Source organism: Heliconius melpomene, chromosome 8 (genome assembly GCF_056956725.1).
Source record: "Heliconius melpomene rosina isolate 202511_hmr_F chromosome 8, ASM5695672v1, whole genome shotgun sequence".
Lineage (NCBI taxonomy): Eukaryota > Metazoa > Arthropoda > Insecta > Lepidoptera > Nymphalidae > Heliconius > Heliconius melpomene.
The window spans coordinates 8902152-8923486 of NC_140396.1; the positions used below are offsets into that span (position 1 = coordinate 8902152).

The 21335-nt window shown below is 32.1% G+C and overlaps 2 protein-coding genes across 2 annotated transcripts; one reads left to right on the top strand and one right to left on the bottom strand.

The window, feature by feature from the left end:
• Positions 1-210: 210 nt before the first annotated feature.
• Positions 211-10750, top strand: PNPase (polyribonucleotide nucleotidyltransferase 1). The gene is made up of 14 exons (XM_085189061.1): positions 211-513; positions 746-951; positions 1240-1450; positions 1763-1929; positions 2527-2683; positions 3520-3733; positions 4071-4198; positions 4568-4764; positions 5098-5252; positions 6153-6340; positions 6848-6971; positions 7532-7672; positions 8256-8348; positions 8589-10750. Exons 1-14 carry the CDS (start codon positions 398-400, stop codon positions 8736-8738), a joined length of 2247 nt encoding a protein of 748 aa, XP_085045187.1. The 5' UTR covers positions 211-397; the 3' UTR covers positions 8739-10750.
• LOC146537017 (uncharacterized) lies at positions 9173-19352 on the bottom strand. Its single transcript, XM_085189066.1, has 6 exons — positions 19195-19352; positions 18945-19124; positions 18394-18492; positions 17247-17410; positions 12509-12855; positions 9173-11558 (listed from the first exon to the last, which is right to left on the bottom strand). The coding sequence occupies exons 2-6, from the start codon at positions 19084-19086 to the stop codon at positions 11396-11398; spliced, it is 915 nt and encodes a 304-aa protein (XP_085045192.1). The 5' UTR covers positions 19087-19124; positions 19195-19352; the 3' UTR covers positions 9173-11395.
• Positions 19353-21335: the final 1983 nt, after the last annotated feature.

The following is a 21335-nucleotide window of genomic DNA, read 5'->3' on the forward strand; positions in this document are numbered from 1 at the left end:
TTTGGATTGTTATGTAAATGTTTATCTGTTTTTCCTAATTGTGAACTATATAGTTTACGCAATATTTATCAATATTACATATATATTTTAGTATAAGGTTACGATATTATATATTTTTTATTTGAATAAAGTTATTTAAAAAATATTATAAGTCTTTCATATTGCATTTCATTTCTTAACTGACATTGACATTAGTATATAGAAACTGACTTTTTTTATGAAATTAATTTTCTACATGGAAGTTGTTTTATGAGCATAATTCTGTTCTTTTTAAAATTACCAATTAAACAAGAATGATAAAAGTTCAATATTGAATTCACGTTTTAGTATATAAAGCCTTAAAAATAATAATTTATATAAACATCCAATTTTTAAGTTACAAGTACAATAAGGAACAATGTTATCAAAAAATCGTGCTATTTTATCAAAAATAAAAGCTCGGAATCGTCATACATATAGATTTCTTTCGTCACAATTTAATGTAGGAGAAATTGATGTACCATTTTCGAATGGGTAAGTAAATATCAATTATGCTAAGAGGTTATGTTAGGTTATGTATAAGTAATTATTATTGTAGAGTAATTTTTTGGTAAGATAAATTTAATCATTTTAATTTCCTAACTTAGTTATTATATAGTACTTACTTCATAAATACATCTATTAATGCTAAGTAATACATTTAATTACAAGTTTATAATATTACTTTACATTATTTTATAGATTTTTTTTATTTTAATAATTTCAGAACTTCTCTAAAATTGTCAACTGGAAAATATGCCAGATTTGCTGATGGTGCGTGTGTTGCATCTATAGGAAATACTAGTGTGTTATCAACAGTAGTGTCTAAAGCTAAACAAAGTCCGAGTTCATTTCTTCCATTAGTTGTAGATTATAGACAAAAGGCAGCAGCTGCGGGCAGGATACCTACAAATTTTCTTAGACGAGAATTAGGTGAGTTTAAATATAAGTTAAATTTACTAAGCAATACTTATAGAAAATAAATAAAAAAAAGAAAATATTTTTTAAACTATATAAATAAAAATTTTATAACTTATTGGAATAAAAAATATATTGTTAGCAAGTAAGATGAATTGTACAGTTCTTTGCAAATATATTCAAAAATATATATTTTTTTATTAGTTTGTAATAAAATCTTTGTCAAAGAAGATTAACAGATGATTTCTAAAATTTTATTTCAAATTCAGGTGTTATTTTTTTTTCTTTTATCTACAATTACAGGCCCAACTGAAAGAGAAATATTAACCTCACGATTAATCGATAGATCACTCCGTCCATTATTCCCACAGAATTATAATTTTGAAACTCAAATAGTGTGTAATATGTTAGCAATTGATGGGATGAATCCTCCTGAAACGGTGGCCATTAATGCTGCAAGTGCGGCTCTGGCTTTATCTGATGTGCCCTGGAATGGCCCTATTGGGGCAGTAAGGTAAGACTTCTGACTTTTTGTTTTTTTTATATTTTAATGCTTGATTGATTTTTATGATATCCTGTATATAGCAAGACAGCCAGAAGTAACCTAGACACTTGTTCCTGTTCTTTCTGTACAAATTCAAGAAATTGATTGTTGAGTTGAGTATAATATATAAGGTCATTGTAGTACAGTGGAGCAGCTTTTGACTGTAAACATGATGATTGTGGTTTCAATCTTTACTCAGGGGAATAAATTCATTTACATACAATATTCGTTTTCATACTTACACTAGCCCTTTTTTTGTATCTTATGACTTGATAATTACAGGCTTGGTCAAATAGACCATGAAATAGTATTAAATCCAACTCGACGCGACTTGGAACAGTCTTCCTTAAATCTCATAGTGGCAGCGACCACAAGTAACTTAGTGGTAATGATGGAGGGCCATGCCAATGTTATATTGCAGCAGGACCTGCTAAAGGCCATCAAATTAGGTAGGGTAAGTTTGTTTTGATTATTTTTCTTTTTGTTTTGTTTTAAGGTAGACTATAAATATTAGATATATCGTTTTTATTTTAACATTATGGTGTTTCTGTATATCTTTTAATATACAGGATACAGTGTGGACATAATAAATCTAAATTTTTGCATAAGAGTATTTTTCAGCTACACAATGTATCTTCCATATGACAGGATAGGCAGCTAGTGTTAAGTGACTTCATTCCCCACTTTTCGCTGAGTTTTCAAGGCATTGCGTGTTGAGTGGCGGAACTAGACGCTATTTTTTTACTAAAGCGAAAAAATCAAAACTTACTTAATATGTAATAACTCATTCCTCCGTGTGGGAATCAAACTCTCCACTGTCGCGTTTAAATCACGCACTTGTACCTCTGCGCCATGACACCTTCATAATAGTTGATGCATATATAATAGGTGAATGACCCTATAAGGGAGGAATTTGAATCCAAAACATGTTATTACTGTTACACATTTTTACTTATGCTATATAGTGTAAAAGTGATATTTTTGCCTTTTACCTAAAGAGAACTCCATAATGCTTGCTTTTATAAAAAATATATTTAACATTTTAGGTACAAAAGAAGCCCAGCACATAGTGAGGAGTATAGAAAAATTACAAAAAACACATGGAAAATTAAAACGGGAATTTGAAACTGCCGCGCCGTTAGATCAAAATGTAATGGATTCTATTAAAACACTGTCTTCTATGAAGATTAGAGAAATTTTAAGGTATAATGTGAGACTTATTGTAAACGCAAATGGTTGTGGGGTTGTTTTTTTTCTCATCGCACTGGTTACAAGGCACCATGCGGCGTTGAATTCCGCTGCACAACACGCAGTCTCGAAGTTTGTGCAGTGCAACTTGAATGGAGTGTCTTAACACTAGGCTCTCTCTGTGATGTGTCCTTTCTGTTAAAAAGTATAGCCAACTAAATGTTTACCGTTATTTAAAATCGCTTGTTGAATCATTTATTTTATGTCAAACTAGCGGCCCGCTCGCGGTTTCACCCGCGTGAACTATGTTATTATTAATTTCTGTCTTCATGACTACGTCCTAGTGACGTCTATACAAAATTTGAGACTCCTAGCATTTGTAGTAACGAAGTTTCATAGAAACTTTTGACCCCAAAAACAACCCCTTAGAAGTCGAATATTGCAAATTCCCGTCTTAGCGAGCACCTACGTCCTATAAGTAACTCCTATGCAAAATTTGAGATTCCTAGCACTTGTAGTTTCTGAGATTTCGTGATGAGTGAGTGACCTTTCGATTATATATATATAGATTTAGTATCACATTTGTAATTTTGAACTATTTATATGAAATCTAAGGATAAAAATAATATTTAACAACAATATTAGTGTATGTTTCATTATATAATCATTGAAGTTGTATTACATTTCCATACAGTGTGTGTGGAACAGCAAATTTCAATGCTGTATTTTTTCTATGAATAATTTAAATATAATCATTACCCTCAAGTGAGGACCGAACTCAAAACCATCACTGCACAGATTAAATATATTACTGTACTGTTAAATAAACTATAATTGAATTATAATTTCAGTGACCATTCCCACGACAAAACGTCTCGAGATGTAGCAATATCGGAACTGAGACAGACTGTTTTCAACCAACTAAGAGATACTGAAGTAGATGTAAATACACTACAAGACTATTTCAATACAAATCTGAGGCAGATATTTAGAGATATGATATTTGAAACTGATGTAAGATGTGATGGAAGAGGTTTGGAGGATTTAAGGAATATTAGTTGTGAGGTAAGTGCCGTTGGTTGTGGTCAGTGAATTGATGGGTGGGCGTTTTTGTGTTGTATATTAGTTAATAAATATTATATATAGTTAGTATATTGTATATAGTTAGTATTAATAAATATTAAATATCAAGGCACAGAGACAAGAGTGTGTTACTAAAACTGTTAACAAGCAATGTCTCGAAGCAATTGGAGGAAAAATAGGCAACTGGGTGTTTTAAGACTAGGTTCCCTGCTTTCCCTGTTATATTCAGGATGCACCGTGAAACTATATTATTTTACTTTATACATAATAACGTACTTGAATTGATTTCTTTATAAACATATATTTTTTCGTTCTTCAGGTCGGCCTCTACGAACCTTTACACGGTAGTGCGTTATTCCAAAGAGGCCAAACTCAAGTTTTATGTACTGTGGCCTTCGATTCCCCAGAAAGTGCTCTCAAGATGGACACATTAACTATGATTACTAGGTGAGTTAGTTTTAGTTGAAGTTATTTTTTATTTAAGTTAATACTTACAGTAACTAATATCGAATTTGGAGGAAAGTGAAGAACAGAGTGTTATAACACTAGGTTTCCTCTGTTTACTCTAAATATATATATATATATATATTTATATAATTTTTTAAATATTAATTAGTTCATCTTTTGGCTCATTCTCCAGGCAACTCAAAATGGCTGTTCATAAAATTAATGCATAGAATAAAAAACAATGACATTCTTTTGGTAAATAATTTATAAACCTTCAAAATAGCCAATTAGCTTGAGCGAAGCACAACCGTCGCGTTTACAATCATATATTCTGAAATCTTACTAAATTTTCCAAAATTTATTCTCCAGTGGCATAAAAGAGAAGAATTTCTTCCTTCATTACGAGTTCCCTTCCTACGCGACGGGAGAGATAGGCCGGGGGGTGGCCGGTAGAAGGGAGGCGGGGCACGGCGCGCTCGCCGAGAGGGGCCTGTTGCCGGTAGTGCCCGCCACTACCGCGGGGAGTCCCGCCACTAGGCTCAGTGCTGAGGTGCTGGAGAGTAATGGTGGGTGGAGGTTTTTTTGTTATGATAAAAGCAACAATTTTGACTTTGAGGGTTTATTGATATGATTAATATTACATTCAAAAGATGATGGAGATAGAGAAAGAAGAGGGATTTCTTTGAGATAAGTAAGGTAAAGAGGTACAGTTTGCTTTTCCTACTTCATAATAAAATAAATAGGATAGTTCTTTCTCCACTACGATTTCTCCTCATATACTACAGGAAGAGATAAACCTTGCAGAGAGTAGACTATACCTGTATTACCATCTACTATGGAGCTCCGTCATGTAGCGTGAAGCTGATTTATTTTAATTTAATTTATTAATTCGTTTCCAGGTTCAAGTTCTATGGCGTCAGTATGCGCGGGTTCCTTAGCGATGTACGACGCGGGCGTGGCGTTGAGCGCCGCGGCGGCGGGCGTGGCTGTCGGACTGGTGACTAGGATGGAAGACGGCCACGTGGCTGATTATAGGATACTTAGTGATTTGTTAGTGAGTCTGGTTGTTTATTGTGGTAGATATAGTAAAGAAAGAGGGAAAGAGAAAACCAGATTTGTTTGTTAATCTGCTTTATTTTTTTGTGGATTTTTGTAGACAGGGAAAAAGAACAAAGAGAATATTAAAGGAAACACTATTACAGAAATAAAAAAGTTGATCCTTCTTTCGAGTGTTATTCGAACCGACAGTGATCCAGATTAAAATCACAGGCGGTGATATTTAGTTTTTATTTTTATTAAATTTTTGGATTTCATTGATTTGTTGTAGAGTAACAATGAATAAAATCCAAAAGTAAAAAAAGAGGACAATCGAACAAGTCGTGGGTTTGATTCCCATTCGAGGAAATAAAAACTCGCTCTGGTAACGAAACCGCCTCGACACGCAATATTTCTACAATTCGGCGGAAAGTGAGGAACGGAATTTAATGAATATCTATACTAATATAATAAAGCGGAAGAGTTTGTTTGTTTGTTTGTTTGAACGCTAAGATCTCTGGATCTACTGGTCCAATTTACTATGTTTTTGTTTTGTATGAAAGCTGTATTCTTCAGAAGTGCTATAGGCTATATAACATTACATTACAAATATGTACTAATAAATTAAAATACTTTCTAATTTGACATGCAATTTATTCTACCATGTTAATAACAACCGTCGTTGCTAAGCACCGGTTTGCAAAGTTTCTTTGTAGTTTTAAGAAAACGTCACCCAAAATGAACTTATATTTTGATATTCAGCCTTATAAAAATAAATATATTATATAATATTTAATATATATTCTTATAGTTCAAGCAGGCGTAGCCGCGTCCGGGTCCACTAGTCTATTATATTACTTTAATGAAAACCAAACTAAACACGTTTAATAGTACTAAAAGTAAATGAATAAAAATTCAGGGTATAGAAGATTACATGGGCGATATGGACTTCAAAATAGCGGGAACCAAAAAAGGGATAACCGCGTTACAAGCGGATGTAAAAATACCGGGACTTCCCCTCAAAATAGTGATGGAGTCCATACAAAGAGCTTCGGACGCTAAGAGCAAGATTATCGATATTATGAATCAGTGTATCGATAAACCTAGGTACGTTACTGCTTTGCGTTTTTTTTGTATTTTTTTAATGTTCTTTTATATTTTTTGGAAAATTTTGGTTTTGAAATTTTATATGTTAATTTGTTACGACAATTGATATTATTATATTATATTGATATATTAAAAATAATCGATTATGAATTAATATCAATAAACTAATAATAATAAAAAAAAATCTTGAGAACTTTATTTCTTTCATAATATTTTTTTTCGCGTCACGCTTTATCGCGCACACAACAGGGTTGGCAGAGGGAACCTAGTATTAAGTTAAGACACTCCCCATTTTCGGCCGCGGAACTGTACGACGCGTTTTGCCCCGACACCAGAGCAAAGAAATGGAAATATAAATTTAAATAAATATTTCATCTCTTCGAGTGGGGATCAAACCCTCAACCAGTCGCGTTTACAAGCACACTTAGTGCCTTTGCGCCACGACTGGCCTCTAAATATTACTTAATGTGCTATTAATGTTTAATTGTAATTCATTGTATCTTTCAGACAAGATCGTAAAGAAAATATGCCAGTAATAGAAGAAATAGAGGTGGAAGTCCACAAAAGGGCCAAATTTTTAGGTATCGGGGGAACTAATCTCAAAAGATTGTATATAGAAACTGGTGTACAAGTGAGTTAGATATTTTACTTTATTTCTATGCTTATTATAAAAATTAGATAAATAATTCTATTATAAGTTAATAATATTGAAGTGTGTGTCTGTAAATCCGATAGGTTGTGGGTTCAATTCCCTCAGTGGAGTGAAATATTGAATATTTTCATTTAACGTTGATTTCCCTCACTCAACACGCAATGTCTCCATAATTTGGCGGAAAATGGGAAACGGAAGTGTCACTCGATTCCCAGGTTCCCTCTAACCTGGCATGTGCGGGATACAGCGTGAAGCTATAAAAGACAAAGTTGAGGCCAGTAGTGGCGCAGAGGCACAAGCGCGCCCCTTCTACTGCAACGGTTGTGTGTTCGATTCCCACTTGGAGGATTAATATATTTCATATTTTCATTTTCCGCTACGGTTAAGCGCGGCGACGAGTTCCGCCACTCAACACGCAATACCTCAATAATTCGACACTACTTGGGGAATGGAGTGTCTTAACACTACACACGTTCTCTCTGTCTACCCTGCAACCTACAATATGCAGTGTGAATCTAAACTAAAAATTATATTTACAGATAAGTCCAATAGACGAAACTAAATATAGGATATTCGCGCCAAACCAACACGCCATGGACGAAGCGCGATCGAGAATCGAAGCTGCACTAACCGCGGAACGGACACCTGAACTGGAATTTGGTGCTATTTATACTGCTAGGGTACGCAAAAGAAGATTTTTTTACTAATTGTTATTTTTTGTTATGATGCTTAGTGGTCAGAAATATATAGTTTTAAATATATTATTATGACTAAGATTGACAAATAAAACATTAAGGTTGTCGTAAAACTACTGACTGTAATGGCGATCGATCCACACTGTCTCCTAAATTGCGCGATGCGTGTAGAACGAAGTAACACATTAGATTCCTTTCCCCACTCTACTATAGTGACGCCAGTTTTTGGCGTCGAATTATGATATATTGAAAAAAAACTTATGTTAAATGACTATCTAAATTAACCTTATAAGTTTGTGTAGTTAGAAAGTGACGAAAGGAGAGATTCTTTGGTTACTCTTTATGGAGGTGGGTTACTTTATTAATTATATATATTTGTTTAACATCTTTAAAACTCCGTATTGAAATATATGACGGTTGTATGTTTAAATTATGCTCAAGGGAAACCCCACATAAGATATTCAAATATAATGTTTTTCTAACAAAAAAAATTGAAAATGGCCTATTTTTTTACTAAATGACGTTTAAATAGAATTTTAACACCAAATAAATTAATATTCTGTTTCAGGTGGTGGAAGTTAAAGATATAGGCGTGCTAGTGACACTATATCCCGGTATGGCGCCCGCGTTAGTACATAATACACAGTTGGACCATAGAAAGGTAAGATTTATGCGATAATAGTTGCTAGTTATCGGGAACGGAGTGTCTTTACACATGGTCCCAGTCTGCTCTGCTAAAAAGTTGTTTAAGGAACTTCAATTTTTTATATATTTAACCTAACCTGTATTTGTACATCGCCTGATCTGTAACTGCGAGATATTTTTTACTATTTATATTGAGCCTATTGTAGTAGTTTTTGAACTCTATAGTGAATAATTTTTTAATAACAATTTCCCCCAGATAATGCATCCGTCAGCGCTGGGCCTGGAGGTGGGTTCCCAGATACAAGTAAAGCACTTCGGCAGGGACCCCGCGTCGGGGCAGCTGCGCCTGTCGCGGAAGGTTCTTACAGCCGCGCCCACGGCGGCCAGGAACCTGGATAAGAGATAAAAGACGTTAGGACTGTATGATTATTATGTTTAATGAATATGTTTAGCAATAAAGAATTTGTTATTTCAAGATATTACTTTTCTTTTTTAGAGTTATCATTTACACACAGGTGTGACTCGATCAATGGATCAACTTCAATTACTGTATGTATTTGAATATTATGCTTATTGGAATAATGAGTATAACAAAATAAATGAATGATGGAGGAAAAAATGTTATTTTACTATTCAGTAGTTAATGATTACAGATTACTATTTAATTATTTTTTTATTTAGATTTCATATTATAAATATGTGTGGAAATATATTTTTTTACTAAATAATTGTATGAAAATTGTGTTTCGTTTTTGATACATTCATTTATTTATTTTATTTTATCCATTGTACCTGTTCAATCAGCACAAATAAGTAGGATATAAAATAAAACAAAAACAATACAATTATCCATTTTATTGAAAGAAATAATCTGTACAATCTAAGAAAAAAAATATGTATCACAAAAGGACGTTTGTCGAAGGCACTACATTACAATACCGCGGAATTCGCGCATACACTTAATAATATACCAAAAAACGCGCCATCTTAATTAATTATAGACATAAATAAATACGTTTTGGTACATTATTAAACGGCTATTCCAGTAAAACCTTACACTTACAAACAAATTGTCAAAAAATATAGATATTAACAATATTAATAATCTACATTAACGCTTAATAGTCAACTTGCGTGTCTAATAAAAAAACCCAAGGGACTTCCCCGTCCGCCATCTTGGGTTGATTTTGGCGCGTTTATTTATAGACAATAAATCGCCATTTTGTTTTAACATGGTTCAACATAGAACCATATTTGTATAATAATTAATAATGTATATAACATAAATTATTATAATTACATAATAAATATAACGTCGAATTTAATTTTAGTTAATACCTGCAGTCTTTTGACATCGTTGTGACTACCAGCATTTAACGACAAAAATATTTTAATATTTATTTACAAAGTTAATATACATTCGATGCTGTTTTATTTCGAATAGGACTCTGCGCAGAGGAGACATAAAACACTTAACTTTATTATATGTTTTTAGTGTTATTCACACACTAATAAATCTATAAATATATTGAAAATTCATACAAATATTAACTAATAACAAAAGTTATTATTGTATGATATGAACATATACTATCTGAGAAGTCTACCATTCAATTCCTATTATGTTCAAAAATTTCAATATATTTATAGAAAAAAACTTAAAACTAAAACAGTGCTGATATAGTGGCAATAGTTTCATTATAAATGGCTATACATTCCCAGTTGGGGGCAAAAAAAGGGAGTTCCCTTAAAGGGGTGGGTAGTTCATAATCGAGACGAAATTATCGAAAAATTACTATATAATTATAAAATAGACTCAAAATAAATACGGACGTACGAACAAACACACTGTCAAATTTTATAATTATGTGTAATTGTTGAGTTTTTCTGTGTTTATTAAAAAAATATCTCTATACAGTTAGATTATATTGAGATCATTATGACTAAGCTGCCATATATTGCCACCATATTTTTTTAAACATAAAAAAATGTGCTCTTGTAAATGATTTAAGCACATTTTAATTTATAGGTAATCTTAAAATCGAAAGGCATGTGCAAAAACGCTACAAAAAAAGCTATACATAGAGTATATATAAAAAAAGTTATAACATAACCATAGACAAAAAAACGTTTATTATGCAACATTTTAATTAATAAATGAATGGCATTACAATTAAGCGTTCAGGTACGCTTGAATTATTATTATTAAGAAAAGTGATTTTTTAAAATCATTTTTTTTCTTTATTACTATCAGCAATTGGAACTTTTTTTTCTCAGAGAGAGGCAAATCTTATTTGTCGATGGCAAGATTTATTAATATTAGCATTTTTTTTCTTTTTTTTAGTAATTTTTTTATAAAATAGCCTCATCGTGCTACAAAAATGGTGATAGGGACAAGTCAGCAGTTCGCTCTTTTGTCATACCATTCAATTCTTGATTCATTCAAGATTCCCAAAACTTTATATTGGTATACAAAAATGTAATCAAAATTTGTTCAATAATTATTGCCATTTTCCCCAATTTAATAATATAATAATAATTCATATTCTAATTAAAATTGTCATATTTTTAAAATTTCGTATTCATGGTCGATTATCGTTTGACGTCTGAAGAAACTAATAACACACAAAGTCTACATAAATCTCTTATTAGGTAACATTCGATAATATTTCGTTAATTAGATAACATTTAAGGCACAATACAATAAGGCCGTAGAAACGATTCTAATAAAAAAAACTTGGGCTAAGACTTAATAAATTGTTTTGAATAATGAAACAATATTTTTAATTCGATGCTAGAACAACTATTCCAAAAGTAATTTGTATAAAAAATAACTAAACGTACATAATAACAACCGATTTACATGAAATCGAAATATATGCACAAAATACAAAAAACGACCAAGAAAAACTACTTGCTTTCCTCTAAAACCAAAACCGTCATAAAATCATCACCAATATTTGCTAATTTCTTTCACAATAATCATTCCAGAGATAGAACCCCAAATATTGAGTCAGTCAATCAGTAGGACTATTCAAAGCCTAGCCCAAGTCTTTCTCCAACTTACTGACTCAGTCCAAACAGTTTCAAGGCATTAAATGCGGTGGCAAGCGCTACGTCCTCAGGTTTTTCTCCTAGGAAACCCGCGATTAATTCCACAATGGCAGGAAGAGCGCACGGTTCGTTTCTTTGGAAGGTGCAGTAGCGGTTCACGAAGTTCATCGATCTAAATGTAGAGAAATTATTAAGTTACTGTTATTAAAAATTTGTTAATAAAAAAAATATTATTTAAACGATCAACTGTATTGCACATGATGAGTGTAAATGTAGGGTAAAAACCATAAAATGCTTTTATAAAATGATTTTTACTTTCAGAGATTTTCCATAATTAACTGGGTAGGAGACATGGGAAATAAATAATAATTTCTGCTGAGTGAGGTTCGAACCCGCAACAATCGCTTCAGACGCTATTCCTCTGTGATACTTTAATAGAGTTAAACAGCGCTTCACGCGATCACGCTGTACCCCGCACATGAGACACTCCGTTCTTACATTACACTTCCGGCGAATTTTGATTTCAACGCCGCGTCAAAACGTTACTTATTAATTTTTCATAAAATTATGAAAGTACAAAAACTAGATATTTTAGTATAAAATTGCCAGATATAGAACTTTTAAGACGCTGTCGGCGCGTCAAGCTGATAATGTACATCCGCGCGGCGTTCATTGTATTCGGATCTATATAAAGACATGAGTTATTTCCTGTTTCTAAGCAATTACTTGTAAGGAATATTGATCGATCTTTAAAAATATTCTTTACGGTTCAAAGAACTCTATAGTAAGCAGTACTAAATTTTATTTTGATAGAAATTAGAATTTGATAGAAATTAGAATTTTGAATTCTTTAAGAATAAGAAATTTCTTTAAGAAAGAATGAATATACTCGTACATTATGTGTAATGTCACAGACGAAAACTTTTACATTTATAAATTTTATAAAGAAGATCATCCTTTTTTATATGTTAGATTTATATTTAAACGAGAGTAGGATTCCTAATTATTAAACTAAACAAATACAAAAAGTATTTCTATAAGTTGTCTCTTAAACAAAAATCTTATAATTTACTCAAAACAACATCGCCAATACCAACGAAAATATAATAAAAACACATTCACCTTTCAGTCAAAGAATCCTTAACGTGCAACGGCAGCTTGGAAGCTCTCATATTAGGATACATAAAAGGCGAATCGGTCTCTACCAGCAACTTGTCCAACGGCAATATTCTCTCGGAGAGAAGTCGCCGTATTCCTCCGTCAGATTTGTCCTTACATATATACCCTGTTATGCCCAAATAGAAACCTTTTTCTATATATTTCATTCCTTGTTCGACGGAACCTGTGAAGGAATGTATGACAATGGGCGGCAGTCGGTTTCCGAATTCGTCTAATATTGTTATTAAATCATCCTGAGATTCCTTTTCGTGGACGAATATTGGTTTTCTTAGTTCGCAAGCCATTTCCACCTGGAATTCAAAACAAAATATTAGAAATAATTATACATTTTTCTGTTTCTGCTAATTATATCATAATTTTTTCAAAGGTGATTTATAAAAGAAATATCCATATACCTAGCTGTAAGTTTTATTTTGGAGTTTTCACAAAAGTCGATTTAAGTATAAATTATAGCACCGAAAAAATGATAAAGGTCTAAAATACGAAGATTGAAGAGATCATCAAGTAAATATTTACTCTGGAATAGAATCCACGACCATAATTTAGATTAGAAATTTTGGCTACCTTGTCTGTACCTTTGTCTGTCAGTTGACACAATTATTATATCAAAATATTGCAACAATCAATCAAATTTAATTCATTCTATTGTCGATTGACAATAGAAAATTAAAATATATTAGAATACTTTTTATTGAGGCCATTCGTGGCGCAGGGGCACAAAATGTGACTGTGAAATCTGACTGAAGTGTGACTGGATGTGGGTTTGATCCCCACTCAAGGAGATGAAATATTTACCTAAATTTATATTTTCATTTCTTCAACTGGTGTAGAGGCAAAGCGCGGCGTTGAGTTCTGCCACTCAACACGCAATGCCTCCAGAATTCGGCAGAAAGTGGGGAACGGAGTGTCTTAACGCTAGGTTCCCTCTGCCTACCCTGCTGTACGCGGGATACAGCGTGAAGCTGATTTATAATACTTTTTACTTATATTTAGTATATTGGCAGTGGAAATTTTTCTACACACTCAATGATTTCTCGAAAAAGGTATTAACATAAATTTTCTTGTAGATCACTTGTATTATGAAAAAGAAAGTAAGTTTATATTAATTAAGTGTAATTACTTCACTTTCTAATTAACAAAAACCACAAAGCCGCTATTTACATTACCTACATCTGATTACAGAAATACAGTTACCGTCTTATATTTAATTAGATAAAGTTTGTACGAGGACGAGGTATTCTTCTATAGATAGTGTTTAATTTAAATCTTATTATGTACGCTTATTAAATATTGGTGGGTCTTCGAGATATCTTGGGTTTCTTTATTTCATATTAATTAGCTTTGCCAGATTTTGTCTCAGGAAAAAGCGACATTTTTTTGGGAATTCTTATTAAGTTATTTAAACCAATGTTAAAAATAAAGTAATTAAAGAATTCCTAAAGTGCGTGGAATAATTCACGGAAAGGGGGACCAATGCCTGTCGCTCGAGACATTTAAATTTTGGCTAAAAATGGGGACGTCCCGCCATAGTCCGGACAGACTCACTGACAGTCAACGCACAGACGGTACTACTGGACTTAGAAAGTTGAAATTTGGCATGTAGGTAGATTGGCTAGTGTTATATACACTAGCTATAAGATTTAATGAAATTTCATGAAAACGAAAAAAACGAGATATGCCATTCTCCAGAAATTATAATATAGAATTTGAAGCTACGACCACTGCGTTCAAATCTAAACAATTGGAATTGAATTATCCATAATTACTGAACAATCTATGGGCGTAAAGTAAAACACAATACATCTTGGATTATCTAAAACGGACAAGGAACATACGCTTCGAGCTAAATATAGCTGTGACTATCAACAGCGTGTCATTGAACGAATAGACCAAGACGGTGTTAGGGGCAGACGAATTTTTATATACATTTTTATAGAGCCAATGATCTAAGAAAATGGTATCGCTCTGACGTCGAGGCAAAACGCGGCGTTGAGTTTCGCCACTCAACACCGAATGCCTCTAGACTTTAACAGAAAAGTTGCGAACAAAAGTGTCTTAATCGAAACAGAGTGTACACTAGGTTCCCAGGTACTCTCTGCTTATCCATGAAGCTATTAAAAAAATAATTAATAATATGATTAGAATTTGACATTTCGTAATCGATAGATAACTCATAATAAGGCACATTAACCTCACCGACAGCGCCGAATTAAGTATTTATATGTACATAGCATATTTAAATTTAAATTTAAATTTAAATTCAATCGACGTTTGTGTGGGCGGGGCCGAGATCGATCCGACCTTTGAAGATCATTTCAATGAATCCCGAGATTTACCAACAGATTTATTACGCAGCTTCCGTTTTTAGTACGTCTGGATACGCATCGTTTGCTCTTTAAACTGTCGTACATATAATACATAAAAATGTATACTTGTTTTTGCGTTTTAGTTAAAAAGTTTGAGGACTTAAGTATTTTGTTTGTTTGTTTTTTTGTGCGTTTGTTCGCGCTTATCTCAGAAACGGCTTAGCCTATCTAATTGCATGTTTCTAGTTTTTTTTGTATTTGTTTTATTCTAATCGGTTTTATAAAAGTTATACCAATTTAAAGAATGTTGATCGAGAAAATTGTTATACATAACTATTTTACTGCTTTGTTTTATTTTGGAACTATATTATTACTAAAAAAAGAATAGAGCTCTGCAGATTAACTAAAAAGAAATATGTAATACAAGCGGGCGAAGCCGCGAGGAGCTCGCTAGTCTCGAATACAAATCTGAACACATACACCGACATACATACATATACACATATAGAATACGTATTGTTTACAACCGCAGGTACGAAGCAAGAAGCAAGCTATTTATAACCTCGAACGCTAATTGACCGCTTCAAACTGTTAATTATGAATTAGTTCGTTTGTTCTACCATTGTATAACAAAGTAAACGTAATTTTTCTTTGAAAGTACTATATGTAATACAATTGTAACTATCGTTTAGAGATTTACTGCACGCTCCCTCCGTTCACTTTCCGGCAGTCCGCCAGTTGCCAGTCTGGACGCATTGCGTATTGAGTGGCGGAACTCGAATCGAACCCAGCACCTGTCGCACTAAAAATCATGCGGTTACACCTCTGCGCAACAACTGGCCTCACTTTCTATTATTGTGATATTTACTAATAAGTAAAACCTAGGCACAGACACTGTCTTTTAGGTCATATTTAATATTCAATATACATACATTTACGTCAATAAACATCAAATACATTGTAAAAACCACAAGGAAAATACAAAGATTCCTAGAATACATACAAAATTACTAAAATATATACAATACACAATTATATGCCGTGACGCAATTAGGATACGCTGGACTCTATTGGTTGTGTGTGCATTAAAATGTTCCTGCAACGTTTATATTTATCACGTTCACAGTATTTTTGAACACATTTTGGTGTTGAATTCGCTGACTAACAATAGGTTGAAGCAAATGAGCAATATCTCAAAAGACGGAAATTATAAGATAAGTGACAATAATGAGACGCGTAGAATTCCGCCACATCCATTAACCTTCAGAATTCCGCGGAGTCAGGAACTGAAGTGTTATAATGGGAATGGAGTGCCTTATCACTAGGTTCCCAGGTTCTCCTGCTATGCAAGTAGCAGGGTAACCTATGCTTACCCTGCTACTTGCATAGTGAGCTAAGGTAGAGTTATTGTTATACAGTGTGTATAACACATACACATGACACAACAAGTACTAAAATTGTTGAAATTCTTACAAGCCATAAAAATATGCAAATAGATCAAACAATTAGGAAGTCGTTCAGAGAGTCGTAAGTTTGGAAGCCGAGACGCGAATATGAGACACAATTTACTTTGCCTTTAAAACGGCAGAAAACGGAAACTGGAGTGTTTTAATACTAGCTTCTCCCTGTCTGCTTAGCTATAAAGATGTGAAAAGTTAAAATAAAATATATTGTCTTTTTTTCCATACGTTGAAGAAAAAACAATACAAATAGTAATCAGTTGAAGATTTATATAATAACATAACGTAAGAATTACGGAACACTTGTTAGGATTTAAAGATTCTTCAATACAAGATTATGCGTAGTAAACGTGGAGATTACATTATTCCACTACAGACATCTTGCACATTGACTAACCAGTAAAGTACGGTAGATGAGTCTTGGCCGCTTTTAAGTTAGGCTTTCTGATGTTTCAGCTAACTTTTTCCCACGTCGGCCAAGACTCGTCGACAGTATTGTAAGTCATAAAAAACTTATTTTTTTTTATTTAAATAGATCATTACAAGTACTTCTGATTTATCAGTTAAAATAAAAATGTCAGTAGGAAATCGCCACTAGATCGGAAGGCAGTTCTGCTGAAAATGAATGTCAAAAACTTCAATAGTTTTTCTTTAAAAACATAATTTTATATATCAGCAATAAAAACGTCTCAGATATGCCCTACAAACAATATCTCCTTTATCAATAAGGTTAAATGTAGATACCGATCGGTATGTCATCTGCTTTTCAAGAGATAATGGTGTTTTCAAATATATTTACGTTTTACTATGCATACAATAAAACACAATATTATGAGTGCTCGATTCGTTCCAATGTTCCTCACACACAAATATTCACACTTTCTCTCCCTCTCCTTTTCCGTATCTAGCACTCACCTGCCGTTTAAACACTTCCCTCTGCACCCTCGGCTCGGAGAAGTCCTTAGTGTAGTTCAACCCGCACTCCCCTATAGCGACGCATTCTGGCGCCGAAGCGGTCGCTTGTAGTTCTGCCCACAAATCCTCTTCTGTCATTGATTTTGCATCGTGGGGATGTACACCTTATGTACAAAACCGTTAATTATTATGATTTCACACTGTATCCCGTATATACCGGGATAGGCACAGAGAACCTAGTGATAATGCAATCTATTCTTCACTTTTCACCCAATTTCCGAGACAAAGCGTGTTTAGTGACGGAACTTAATGCCTTGTCTACCAGAACGGAGAAATAAAAAATATTAATTCCTCGAGTCGGAATCAAATCCACCACATTCCATTTACAGTTAAATTATGTGTCACTGTGATATTGACAGTCCTGTGGGGCAATGTTTATATTTATTTTATCAAGCACTTTTGTCTTTAGTAGAATGGCAAAATAAAAATAATTCAAATATAATTTTCCCTTGAGCAGGAATGGAACCCATAACTATTGCATTTATTGTCATACACTGTCCCACTATCATTGTCACCTTCAATTTCTCAAGAAAAGCATAAATAGAGCTAAATATATGTAAAGTTAATTAAATATTCAAATAAGTGATAACATAAATGCCAAAGGAAACAAAACTAAACTCAAAACCCAATTTTACTTAAGCAGGTTAATAAATACAATTGTAATTTAGGACTATGATAAAATTTGTATTTAAATGTTGTTTTAAACTGAAACAAATAGATTATGACTAAAATATAACTAGACTCTGATACTGTGATATCTAATACTATTTGCATGTGGTGTATCAAATAGCCTACTATATATTAACAATATAGTAATTTCTATACCTAAATATGTCATTGTATATATTTTTTTTATTATTAGAAAATATTAAAAAATCAAATAAAATTTTAAAAATGCCTTGCAAATTAATTTTTCTTTATCAATGAAATATTTGTAGAGTATGCAAAAAGAGCCTCCAAGCTACACAATAGATTGTCCTGAGTGGGAATCAAACCCACAATTATCATGTTAACAAGTAGGCACTCCCAAGTTATAATATTTAAGTAAAATCTGAAAACAATGTAAAATAAAAACAGTAGTAATTACCTGCTGTTGAATAAATTGTGCTAGGATAGAGTCGGGTCAATCTAAGAGCTTCCTTACTACTGCGGACTGAGGTACCTGTTACCATTATTTTCTGAACACCTAAAAAAATATTATAATTACAGATTTTGTTCCTTTTTGCTTAGAATTATGTTAAAAGATAATTTATTTAAATGATTAAATGATATCAATAATTAATTTTGTAGATGCAGCGATGAGTTTACAAAGTGAGTAATAAACAGGTTCTTATAAAATAAAATAATGAGAAAGATAAGTGTATATGGAGTTCATATGTATGAAAATATAAATAAAATTAACCAATATATAATAATAGAAGACAATTGTAATATTGCAAAATATTATTGTTACGGTTGTGGCTGAATTCGAAAGTTTTAATAATAGATTTCAAACAACAAATATAACTATTACAGTCAAAGAAAAAATATTTCTAATGTTTTTTTCACAATCTAAAAAGTGTTAATTTATTCAGCGGTTACGTATGTATATAGCATTCCTGCACGCAACTTTCAGAATGAAAATATTTTTACACACACCTGCATCTTTGGCTCTCTGCACCACCGAATCGAGATCACGGCCGTATTTTTTGTTAGTTAAATTTGCGCCAATGTCGATTACAATTAAATTCTCGTAACATCCCTTCAGTTCTTCGGATATCTGGATTTCTTCAGACGTCATTCTTAATTTTGTATGAAGCTTATTGGTTTGGTGTTTACCTAGAATTATTTATTTTATAAGTATTTTTGCTGATAATCGTCATTTATTAATACACTATTGTTTACTCACAAATTGTATCAAACACTCCTGCTTAATAAGCTTCCTAAATTTTATTATGACTAGTGAAAATGTACACCTTTCTCACTGAGATGCCACCATGTTTTTAATGAAAGTTTTCCTTTGCTGCAAATGCCAACTGCATGTTTATATGTCAAATGGAAGTTTTTGTGATTGGCTAAAATAATATTACTTCTTTGATTTGATTGGATATAACTTGAGACCTAGAAAACAATAAAAACACAGCTGATAAAACGTTTTGATATTATATTTTTTATTACATAACAAGCGGATACTAATCTTATATAGAATAATTTATGAATAATTATTCTTAAAAAAATAAGTTATCATCATGTTATTGTTTTATTTTTCATAATTATATAACAAAATTGAAATCTTGTTTTTAAAATGATTCTATAAATATAGCTTAACAAAACGCGTTAACACTGTCAGTTTTGTTTTTGACACCAGTTGTATAATATTAAGCGACCAAAAGTAGGAGTTGTAAGTTTAATAGAATGTCAAAAAAATTCATGACATTCTAATTTTCCCACACGACACTTTAGTTGCGAGTAAAAATCAAAAAACAAATAGGTTATAAAATCGAAAATATCATAAAAGTATACAAAAATGAAAGTGCGTCATTTTATAAACAAGAACATCGCTTTAATAGTCATGGTGCCGTTTATCGGTGGTGCTCATTATGGTTGGATGAAACTCCAAGAAGTCGACAGTCTGGTCAGTTCTGAGGAACGTAAGAAAAATATTTTTACATCGGTATGTTGAAGACATATAAATCGTTTAATTCTTTCTTAATAAAGAAATCTAACTATTTGATCTACAAAATCTGGAGTTAATAACCAAAGTACTGATAAGTACTTACACCATAAATTATGTTAGTATCTTCTATATATATAAAAGGACTTGTCCTCACTGACTGAGGTAAGACGCACGCACAGCCGTAACCGCTGATGGTAGAAACGTTAAATTTGGGCAGATATTTACTTTCGTAATCTGGACATCCACTAAGAAGGGGTTTTGAAAAATTTTAACCCTAAAGGGGTGAAATAGGGGTTCAAAGTTTGTATGGAAAAAAATTAAAATCGGCACCGTTTTTTATAAAATTTGAAATTTAGATTTTTAAAAGTATTTAATTGAACACGTCTTTCATCGTTTTCTAGAATTCTCCCCCTAAGGGTGCAAATAAGGGGTTGAAAGTTTGTATGGAAAAATCTTTAAAACTCCATCGATTATTATAAAATTTGAAATTTAGACTCTTAAAAATATTTAATTGAACATGTGTTTCATGGTTTTCTAGAATTCACTCCCTATGGGTGCAAAAAAAGGGTTGAAAGTTTGTATGGAAAAATCTTTAAATCGCCATCGATTCTTATAAAATTTGAAATTTAGACTCTTAAAAATATTTCATTGAACACATGTTTCATGGGTTATTAGAATTCACCCTTAAATACGCAAGCGAAGCAGTGCGCATCCGCTAGTTAAATATAATATACCACTTAATTTGAAATGAACATATTAAAATTATTACATATGATATCTTATTCCATATTTATAAATTCTACTTTGGTTTCAGATTTTTAAATCTTCGTAAAATAGTATTTAATTAATTGTAAATAAAAATTAAACAAGAAATGAGACATTGTGGATAAACCGTAGTTATTTTAAGGTGAAGTTATGGTTATATTTTAGTGTAATTAAATGTTATAGTATATAAACGTCTTTTTTTTTATATATATCTTTTTAAATTTTTCTTAAAGAACCTTAGAAAATTTAAGATGACTTTAGATTGAGAACATTAGTTGATGCACTGCACTTAAAAATATATTTTTTTGTACAATTTATATATAGGCTATCGTAGTGCTGTGGATTTTATTGACACATTGGGCTTAAATTATTTTAATTTTTCCTTTGTGGCAAAATCAAGTACAGCACTGAGTTGTCATTATAGACAACATGTATGTGTCTTGACTCTAGGTTCTCTTTAACTACTCTACTATAAGGGAAAGTGTGAAACTGATCTTTAGAAAAATTAAAAAGGTTAAAATGTCATTAAATAGTTATAAAAAATGAAAATAAAAAAAATGAAAATCTTCAGGCAATAAAACAACAGAAATACAGTGAACATTTATATA